This window comes from Kogia breviceps, chromosome 3 (assembly GCF_026419965.1).
Source record: "Kogia breviceps isolate mKogBre1 chromosome 3, mKogBre1 haplotype 1, whole genome shotgun sequence".
NCBI classification, from domain to species: domain Eukaryota; kingdom Metazoa; phylum Chordata; class Mammalia; order Artiodactyla; family Physeteridae; genus Kogia; species Kogia breviceps.
Genome location: NC_081312.1, coordinates 99832442 through 99843223, shown reverse-complemented (window position 1 = coordinate 99843223; position 10782 = coordinate 99832442). Strand labels below are relative to the sequence as shown.

At 46.7% G+C, this 10782-nt stretch overlaps 1 protein-coding gene across 6 annotated transcripts in view; it reads left to right on the top strand.

Moving 5' to 3' along the window:
* The first annotated feature begins 186 nt into the window (after window positions 1-186).
* Window positions 187-10782, top strand: part of GRAMD2A (GRAM domain containing 2A) — a 31385-nt gene continuing 20789 nt past the window's right edge. The window contains exons 1-4 of one of the 6 annotated variants that reach the window (XM_067029287.1): window positions 205-284; window positions 1898-1987; window positions 2083-2274; window positions 6205-6406. Coding sequence is in view for 5 of the 6 variants with exons in the window: in XM_067029282.1 (XP_066885383.1) it covers window positions 6351-6406 (56 nt within the window). In the remaining variant the exon portion in view is untranslated. Of the gene's footprint in view, window positions 285-1897; window positions 1988-2082; window positions 2275-6204; window positions 6407-10782 lie in introns of those variants that run through there. The other 5 variants (XM_067029286.1, XM_067029282.1, XM_067029284.1 and 2 more) reach the window with 5 other exon arrangements.

Here is a 10782-nt window from a genome sequence, read left to right as displayed (position 1 = left end):
TCCGAGACTAAATGGCTAAAGAGGGAGAACCTGGAGCAGGCACCCAAGGCAGTCCTCCGGCGTAGATTCCGAGCAGAGAGCTTGGGGCCCCACCTGGATCTGGAGAGAGGGAGCAACAGCCAATGGGCTGCGCCCGTCCCGCGCGAGCAGCCAATAGGTGGTCGGGGGCGTGTCATCCGAGGCGCTCGGGAGTGGGCATTCAGTCCTGCGGCGCGGTCTCCGGCGCTCGCTGGAGGCTCCGCGATGACTGCTCTGAGCCCGGGCGAGGCCGCCAAGGCGTGCAGGTAAGGGGCTGCGACCCGCGGACCGGGCTCCAGGGCCCAGAGGCCGCCTCGAAGGGATGCTGCCCGGCGGAACCCGGAGGCCGCTGCGCCTCGGCGTGTTCTACCCGCGGGGCAGGCGCTTCCTGGCCGGCCGGAATGCGGGCTTCACTCCAGAGCTGCGCCGCGCGGGCCCTGGCGCTTCCCGGGCTAAGAGGTGTTCGCGCTGTGGCAGGATGTCAGGCTGTAGGCGCTTCGCGCGAGGGGTTCGAACCTGTAGGATGAGGGACATCCAGGCGGTATCAAGTACCCCCCCTCGGGATACCTCCCCTCGGGATACCTCCCGTGGTCCATCATCACCTTCCTCCACCGCCGTCGCTGGGCATTCATTCATTCATTCCCCAGTCATATCGACCCCCAGTCCTGACTGCCCCCAACCCGAGGGCTGGCTCTTCCCTTCTGGTCCCCGAAAGGGTCAGCCTCTCTCTTCCAAACGGGTCTGCAACTGTAGCGGCGCTCGGTTGCCCGGAAGGCAGCGTGGAGCTGTCCCAGGACGACTCGGCCGCACCCATCTGTCAGGCCCTTCGCCGTCGGGCAGGCTGGGGCCAGTCTCAGCCTCAAGATCTGTTCCACAGTTACCCTCGGAGGAAGGAAAGTTCTTGTAGCTGGGCAAGGGGCAGGGAGGCGGGGCAGGCAGGAGGTGATGTTTCAGGTGGAACCAAGAATTGTGGCCTCTGCCCCATGAAGTCTTGGGGCCCTGCAGGTAGGATTATTTGGGGAAGACAGAGCCAGTGGATGAAGCTGTAAGTTCCTGCCCTTGCCCCAGTCCCAAACCCCACAGCCTGAGCTCTGAAGGCTGGCCATCTAGCACTGGGGCAGATAGGGTGAATGTGGTGTGAGCCCAGTGCCCAGTCCACACAAGTACATGGAACTGGTGGAATGTTTAAGGGCTGGTGAGCCCCTACCCCACTGGCATTTGCCCTTCTTTGCTTTGCTTGCCCCACCCATCCTTGCAGGAATCAGGCTCCTAGGGAATGAGAGAATGTCCTGACAATCCGTGATGCCTTTGCCCCAGTGTACACCCCCTAGCTGGCTCTAAAGTCCAGTTCCTTTCAGAGGGAAGACTTATGGGGTTGCAGGGAGAGGTGGCATAGAGGGTGTCCTTCCCGTCCTGCAATGAAGGGACCAGTATGCTCCTTCCACAGTCCTCTGACCACGCTGACAGACACCGTCAGGTCTGAGGTTATGGTTTGACAGGACCAGTTAAGCAGTGCACATCTCTGGGGCAAATGGACAGATCTAGAGCGCATCCTGACTTGCCTTTGGGAGAATTTTCTGAATAGCCTAGAGGGGACAGCCCAGGTCCTATCCATGCCTTGATGTTACTGGTTGCTTTGAAATTTCTGAGCTTAGGAGAGTCTTTTTCAAAGCCTTAGTACAGACCAGAAGGATCTGTGTGCCAATCCATCCACCTAGGATAACCCCCTGAGGTTGAGGTCAGCAGTACTCAAGATGGGCTATGCCAGCAAGCCTCCCTGAACCTCTTCCATGTGCCTGTGCTTGGGTGGCCCCTCCTAGTCCTTAACCTGGTTAAGTCGTGGCTTTGGCCCTTGAATGCCACATACCATACTTATCAGACCAGCATGAAGAGCCTGTCTCATCAGAAGTTCCTATTTTGCTGTGACCTGGGACAAGTCCCCTCTCTGGGCCTGCTTTGCCATCATAAGGTAAGGAGATTGGATTGTAGGCTCCTTAAAGGCCTTCTCCGAGCAGTCATTCAGTGACTCTGCTAACCAGCCTGTTTCCCCCTTGATTTCTGAAGGTATTTTATCTCTTTACATAATTACTTCGTTGCTATGACTACCTATGGAAAGCCCATGAAGTCGAGACCCATGCAGCATTCCACTTTGGTGTCGAGTGTCTGAGTCCGGACACCAGAAAATAATTTGCTTTTCTCCTTTCCTGAGAAGTGAAAATAATTCCCCCCAATTCTTCAGCCATCTCTTATGCAAGGGTAAGTTTGGCAAGAAGTCAGTCTTGGCCACTGTGCTGCTATTCACCTGGGCCACAGGGCACCAGTCTGTCACCACATGTTATCACCAACCTTGGAAGCTTTGATTAATTCCCCTGCTGTTTACTAACGTAAGAAAGGAAGGAGGAGGGGGAGGGCAGAAGCCCCCCGGGAACGGAGCTTCCTTTGTAATTAAGAAGTACCTGCCTCCCGAGGGAGTCCCTGCCAGCTACAGCATGAAGGAAGGCACTGTTCCCACGACTATAAGCCTCCATGGGGCAGGCTGGTGTCTCCCTTCTCCCCACTACAACTACACATTTTCATTAGTTTACAAGTGCCTGGTCATAATTTAGGACTGGAGTGTTTTAATAACCTGTGGCGGTTGAGCCAGTCTTTAAGTCCTAAGTTAGAGTTTCCTCAGATGATGTTTAAAACCACTAGAAAATCACATTGTTAATTTTTAAATAGGACGTTGGTTTTGGCTGGGACTATTTTTTTAAAATATGAACTAAAGGGGAAAACGTAGTTTTTCGAGGCAGGAGCCTGCTGTGTCCCCCTTTGCCTGGCAAAGTAATAAAGCTATCCTAACCTATTTCACCCTCAAAAAAATATGGACTAAAAAGCATATAAAGAATTAGTTTAAATCAAACACAAATTGCTTTTCCTTCTGACGTGTTGACCTGGCACATCATGGTGTATTAACTAATTGTCAAAATCATAATGGTATTTCATTTCACTGGTGTCTTGGGGTCATTGGTGGCTTAGGGTCAGAACAGCAGCATGGGTGGGATGCCTGAGCAAACAGCTGTGACTGTTTGTAAGAATGTTTTTCTCACTCCCTCGTGTAAAGAAAAAAAATCAAATATTTCTAATTTATGTTAACATTAAGCAAATTATTTGAAACTTGCCCATAATCACCAGGGCCACACAAAATGTTATTTTTAAAATAATTTTTGAATTTTGAAGGACTATTCAACAATTTTATTTTGAAATAATGGAGTGACAATAACTCAGAATCAATATTCATACTGGGCTTCTTTGATTACCAAACAAGTTGAAAATGTTTATATATTAAATTATTAACTCTTTTCATTGTGGAGAATTTCAAACACATACAAAAGAAGAGTAGTATAATAAGCAGCATGTGCCCATCACCCAGCTTCAACAATTATCAAGTCATGGATCTCCCTTCTCCCTCCCTCCTGGATTATTTTGAAGCAAATCTAAGATATATTATTTCACCCACAACTATTTCAGTGTATACCTATAAAAGATAAGGTCTTTTAAAAATATAACTACAATACCATTTTCACACCTGAAAAATAACAATAACTTCTTAAAATCATCAGATAGCTAGCTAGTCGGCCAAGTTCCCACATCATCTAGTAAATGTTTTTGTGCCATTTTAAAAACTTTTATAAGGATCCAAATGAGGTTTATACAATTGGATGAAACATTGAATCTATATATCTGTGTCTCTAGTAGTCTCTTGTAATGTATAAATTCCCCTTCCATTTCTTCTTTTTTCCTTGCCACTTATTTGTCAGAAAAAATCATTTTTTTCCCCTATACCATTGCCCAGTTTGCTGGTGCTGTTTAAAAATGTTCCTCTGACTCCTGTATTTCCTATAAATTGGCAGTTGGATCTAGACATTGATCAGATTCAGGAGGTACTGAACATTTCAGGAAACACATAAGGTCTGGTTATTTCTTTGGGGCATGTTAACAGCCATTGATGATTATTTCATGTAAACCCATTATTTCATTAGGGAATGCAAAATGGTATTACTCCAATTCTATCACACTTTCATTATTTATTAGCTTGAATATTTCTTTCTTTTCTTTTTTTTTTTTTTTTTTTTCCATACGCGGGCCTCTCAATGTTATGGCCTCTCCCGTTGCGGAGCACAGGCTCCGGACGCGCAGGCTCTGTAGTTGTGGCTCATGGGCCCAGCCGCTCCGCGGCATGTGGGATCTTCCCGGACCGGGGCACGAACCCGTGTCCAAATATTCAAGCCCAGCTTGAATATTTCTATAAGAGAAATGTCCCTTCTTCAGCTATTTGGTTGCCCAAATACTAGAAAGGCAGAATAAATCCTCAGCTCTTTCATTTGAAGGTTTTCAAAATAATGAGATGGGTCCCTCGTAATCACCAAAGGTGACCAATGAGTCATTTTGGTATTATTCTGATCTCATGGATTTAAACATATTTGATGTGTTTTAGCTCATTGTAGACATTATTCTTATTGATGCTCAAATTGTCCGATCTTGCCCTATCTTCAGGTTGGCTCCTGAATACTTGTGCCATCACCACAGTCTTTGATGGCTTCCTTGCTTTCTGGTATGATTAGATATTTTAGGCCCATTTGTGTATTTCCTGCCCTAATCTGGAATCAGCCATTTCTCTAAGGAACACTGGTTCCCTTTTGGGAAATTGCATGACCATAATCTAAGCACCAGGGGTGTTGCTAGCTGAGTATTTATTTTTTTTGAAGTATTCAGTTTTTGTTTTTTTTTTAGAGGTTGGGGGTAGGAATTAATTAATTTATTTATTTTTTGCTGTGTTGTGTTGTGTCTTCGTTTCTGTGCGAGGGCTTTCTCTAGTTGCGGTAAGCGGAGGCCACTCTTCATCGCGGTGCGCGGGCCTCTCACTGTCGCGGCCTCTCTTATTGCTCCAGATGCGCAGGCTCAGTAGCTGTGGCTCACAGGCTTAGTTGCTCCGCGGCATATGGGATCCTCCCAGACCAGGGCTTGAACCTGTGACCCCTGCATTAGCAGGCAGATTCTCAACCACTGCGCCACCAGGGAAGCCCTGAAACAACTTCTTTCTTATATATTAAATTCTCAGATACCCATAGATCATCTTCTGGACTCCCCTTATGTTCTATTGATCTATTCATTTTTTTTCCTAAAATAAATTTTAATTTTAATTGCTTCAGCTTTGTAGTTTATTCTGACATCTGGTAGGGCAAAGCCCTTGCATGAAATTTGGGATAAATTCGCTTCTTTAAAACTTTCAGTCTTCCCACTCAGGAGCAGAGTTTATCTCTCCATTTATTCAAGTTTTCTTTTGTGTCATTTAAAAAATGTCTGTGATTTTCTTCTCTTAAATTTCTCTACATTTTAAGAGTTTATTCTTGGGTAACTTATATGTGTTGCCATACGAATAGAATCATTTCCCCAAATATATTTTATAACTTTATTGCAGGTCTACTGAGAAACTATTGATTTTTTTTGAAACTATTGATTTTTATATTGATCTTGTAACCACTAGAATAACAATTAACTCCATGAGAGTGTATTGTGTGTCTATCCTTATCACAGCTCTGCCTAGCCCATGGCCCAAATATAAGAATATCTGGGCCACTTTCTTATGATTTTTCCAGTTGATAACGTATCCTCTAGTTAGTTTATGTTACCATCTTTCAAACAATAATCATTGCTTTTTATTGTGGTGGCCAAAAAGTTCGTTCGGGTTTCCGCTAGGACGGTAGGAAACCCGAACGAACTATTTGGCCAGCCCCAATAACGTATGAACCTTGGATTTCTTTTTCGTGCTTTTGTGCAATGGCTAGAACTTCCAGAACAATGTTGAATAACAGTGGCGAGAGCAGGCATTCCTAGGGGGTTTCCACCAGTTGGACAATCTGGGGTTCTCCCTGGAGGGAGGGGTACCAAGACTCAGTAAGCTCTTTAAGAGTAGGTCATCACCCGGGAATCCGAACCCTTAGACGAGCACGGCTTTGGGGGAGCCCGGTTAGCGGAAGCCTGTGGCAGGGCGCGGAGCTGGACCCTCCTGGGACGTCACAAATCCGGGCCAACTATCAGGTTTGGGTCCCGGAAGGGGTGCGGGCTCCCTCAGAGGTGCCGGCATGGTTGCTGTTTTTCCAATAGTCCTCCAGTCTAAGCAAGCTTTTGCTCTTCCGCCTACAGACTCATCGGCCCCCGCCAAGGGGTGGGCAAGGCAGGGCCGGGCGGGCTGGCGCGGGGCCCTGCGGTGCTGGAATTCTGGGTGTGGCTGCCCTCTTGGCGCCGGGTGGCGCTGGGCTCTCCAGCCCTTCCAAGGGCTGGCGCAGAAAATGGACTTCTGGTTCGCGGGCTGCGGCAGAGATGCGCCAGGGCTAAGGAGCGTCAGGTGAGGATGGCTGGGGAAGGCTGGACCAGGCGGGGAAGCTGCGGGCAAGGGCAGCACCTACTCCCTCCCCGACTGTGAACACCCCGCTCAGGGAATCAGGAGAGGGAGGTACAGTCCCATCCCCCAGAATCTCCGTGGTCTTTCACTGGGAGGAAGGCAGGATCCGAGGTTGGTGGGGCGCTGAGCTGGCCGGTGGCCTGGGCTGCCGGCTGTGCTCGGCAGCATCCTCACTTGTGCTCAGAGGCCTGTCCTCCTCACTGTCCGTCCCTGGGATGCAGTCAGCAGCGTGGGAGGGAGGAAGGAGGAGCAGGCCTTTAGCACCCGAGTCTGGGTTCAGACCCCCACTAGGGCACCAAAACGGTCCTGGCTAAAGCTGCAGATCCCCTCCTCGTTGCTAAAGTTACTTAGACTGCCTTTCAGTCCTCCCGCTGTTTGGCCTCTCAGCAAACTTCACTGCTTCCCCATTCCTCCTTTTTGAAGTACTCTTTCCGCTTCCATGACAACCTATACACCTGGTTTTATTCCTACCTCTTGGGCCACCCTCTCCTCATCTCCTTGGGGCACTCCTCTTCCTCTTCCACACAGTCTTTAAGTGTTGTAGTTCTTGAGGTCCCAGGCTACTCTCCTTCCCCTCCCTCTTCCCCATCCTCCTTGTGCAGATATAATTCACACACCATAAAATTCATTCTTTTAAAGTGTGCCGTTCAGTGGCTTTTACTGTATTCACAAAGTTGTGCAACCATCATCACTGTCTAACTCTGGAACAGTTTCATCACCTCCAAAAGAAACCCTATGTGCATTAGTCACTTCCCATTTCCCCTTCCCTCCAATCCCCGGCAACTACTAATCTACTTTCTGTCTCTGTGGATTTGCCAATTCTGGACATTTCCTGTATGTGGAATCATATGATATGTGGTCTTTTGTAACTGGCTTTTCATTTAGCATAATGTTTTTAAGGTCCATTCATGTTGTAATATGTATCAGTACTTCATTCCTTTGTATGGCTGAATTATGTTCCACTGAATGGGTATACCACATTTTGCTTATCCATTCATCAGTTGGGTATTTGGGTTGTTTCCATTTTTTGGCTATTATGGTAAAAATTATCATAATGCTATGAGCATTTCATTTTTAAAAACTTAAAAAAATTGAAGTATAGTTGATTTACAATGTTGTGTTAATTTCTGCTGTACAGCAAAGTGGTTCAGTTATACATACATATACATTCTTTTTAATATTCTTTTCCATTATGTTTTGTCACAGGATATTGAATATAGTTCCCTGTGCTCTACAGTAGGACCTTGTTGTTCATCCATTCTATATATAATAGTTTGCATCTGCTAATCCCAAACTCTCAATCCATCCCTCCTCCACCCCCCTCCCCCTTAGCAATCACAGGTCTATTCTCTACGTCTGTGAGTCTGTCTCACAGAGAAGTTCATTTGTGTCATATATATATATATTTTTTTGCTGTTCGCGGGCCTTTCACTGTTTTGGCCCCTCTCATTGCGGAGCACAGGCTCCCGGACGCGCAGGCTCAGCAGCCATGGCTCACGGGCCCAGCCGCTCCGCGGCATGTGGGATCCTCCTGGACCAGGACACGAACCCGCGTCCCCTGCATCGGCAGGCGGACTCTCAACCACTGCGCCACCAGGGAAGCCCCCTGTGTCATATTTTAGACTGCACATATAAGTGATATCATACGGTACTTTTCTATTTCTGACTTATTTCACTTAGTATGATAATCTCTAGGTCCATCTATGTTACTGCAAATGGGATTATTTCATTCTTTTTTATGGCTGAGTAATATTCCATTGTGTATATGTACCACATCTTTACCCATTCATCTGTTGATGGACATTTAGCTTGTTTCCATGTCTTGGCTATTATAAATAGTGCTGCTATGAACATAGGGGCGCATGTGTTTTCTGAATTGTAGTTTTGTCTGAATATATGCCCAGGAGTGGGAGTGCTGGATCATACGGGAATTCTATTTTTAGTTTTTTGAGGAACCTCCATACTGTTTTCCATAGTGGCTGTACCAGTTTACATTCCCATCAACAGTGTAGGAGGGTTGCCTTTGCTATGAGCATTCTTGTACAAGATTTTGTGTGCACATATATTTTCAGTTTTTTTGGTATATGTACCTAGAAGTAGAATTGCTGGGTCATATAGTAAACGTTTAACCATTTGCGTAACCACCAAACTGTTTTCCAAAGCAGTTGTACCAATTTACAATCCCACCAGCGATGTGTGAGGGCTCCAGTTTCTCCTTATCCTCACCAACACTTGATATGAATTACAGTCTCTCGGGGGCGTGAAGTGGTATCACATTGTGGTTTTGATTTGTATTTCCCTGATGACTAATGATGTTGAGCATCTTTTTGTGTACTTATTGGTCATCTGATATCTTCTTTGGAAAAATGTTTATTTAAACATTTGCCCATTTTTAGTTGGATTATTTGTCTTTTTATTTTTCAGTTTTGAGTTCTTTAAAAAGATTTTAATTGTGGTTAAGAAAAACACATAACATAAAATTTACCATCTTAACCATTTCTAAGTTCATTTGTACAATTTAGTATTGTTAAATATACGTATTCATATTGTTGTGTAACCAATGTCCAGAACTTTTTCACCTTGCAAAACTGAAACTCTATACCCATTAAATAACTCTCCATTCCGCCCCTCTCCTCCAGCCCCTGGCAACCACCATTCTACTTTCTGTTTCTATGAATCTGACTACTCTAGGTACTTCACATAGGTGGGGTCATACAGCATTTATATTTTTGTGACTGGCTTTTTTCACTTAGTATGACATCTGCAAGGTCATAAGAGTTTTTAATATATTCTAGATACTAGTCCCTTATCAGATGCATGATTTACAAATATTTTCTCTCATTCTATGAGTTTCCTTTTCACCTTCTCAGTATCATTAGCAGCATAAAAGTTTCTATGTTTTTTTTTTTTTTTCACGGTACTCGGGCCTCTCATTGTTGCAGCCTCTCCCGTTGAGGAGCGCAGGCTCCGGACGTGCAGGCTCAGCAGTCATGGCTCACGGGCCCAGCCGCTCTGCAGCATGTGGGATCTTCCCGGACCAGGGCACGAACCCGTGTCCCCTGCATCGGCAGGCAGACTCTTAACCACTGTGCCACCAGGGAAGCCCCGCTCCATACTCTTTTAACGTACAAAGTTGACAGTGTATTTCCTCTTTTAAATCCCTTCATTGGTTCCTCATAGCTTTTTTCTATTCTTTTTTTTTTACTATAATCAACTTTATTCATGGACTTTCATATAAAAGTGATGGATATTAAAATCACACTTTCACATACATTTTCCAGAAAAAGCCAATTCCTGTATATACTGAAAATCAGATATCAAAATCTGGGGGCCCATGGGGCTTCTCTGGTGGCGCAATGGTTGGGAGTCCGCCTGCCGATGCAGGGGACACGGGTTCGTGCCTCGGTCCGGAAGGATCCCACATGCTGCGGAGCGGCTGGGCCCGTGAGCCATGGCCGCTGAGCCTGCGCGTCTGGAGCCTGTGCTCCACAACGGGAGAGGCCCACGTACTGCAAAAAAAAAAAAAAAAAAAAAATCTGGGGCCCCAAAGTCCCCAGAAGAAACCAGTTGTGGGGGTAACCAGCTATATCTAGTGTCTCCAACTCCATTTCTGCAGCGCAAAAGACCCCCCCATAGTTTTTAAGAGAATGACAGAAACCCTTACTGGGGCCCACAAGACCCTGCATGATCTAGCCCTGCCAACCTCTCCAGCCTCTTTGCTTATCACTTCACTACTCACCTCTACCCTCCAGACACAAAGGCTCTGTTTATGTTTCTCACACGTGCCACACACATCTGGCCTCAGGGCTTTTGCACGTCATAAACTCTCTACAAGGACCCCTTCCCAACACCCACCAATCCTCCCCACCCCGACCCTGCCACAGCCCCTCAGTCTGATTAGCCTCCATTGGCTATCAGTGCAGATGCTGCTGCTGCTGCTTCTGGAGGTCTTCCCCACTCTCCACCGGTGACTCAGGACTCCTTGACAGAGGTCCTCCTAGGACGCTGTGCTTTGCCTTCGTAGCATACACTGCACAGTTATAATTATGTATCGGTCTCTATAAATATTTGTTTCATGTCTGCCTCTCCCACCGGGCATCTTGGGGATAGTAGCGTGCCTTATCCCTCTTCGTATACACAGCACTTACACAGAGCTGAGTGAATACAGGCGTTCAATTGGCATTTGTAGGATGGAGGCAGAGGGGCCGGCAGCCCTCTGAGGGCTGTGGTCCTGCCAGGCTCTCCTGGGATTGGGGTTTTTCTGACCACAGAGAGCCAGTGGCCATCTGCCCCTCACCCAGTTCCTGGCTGGGCTTTGT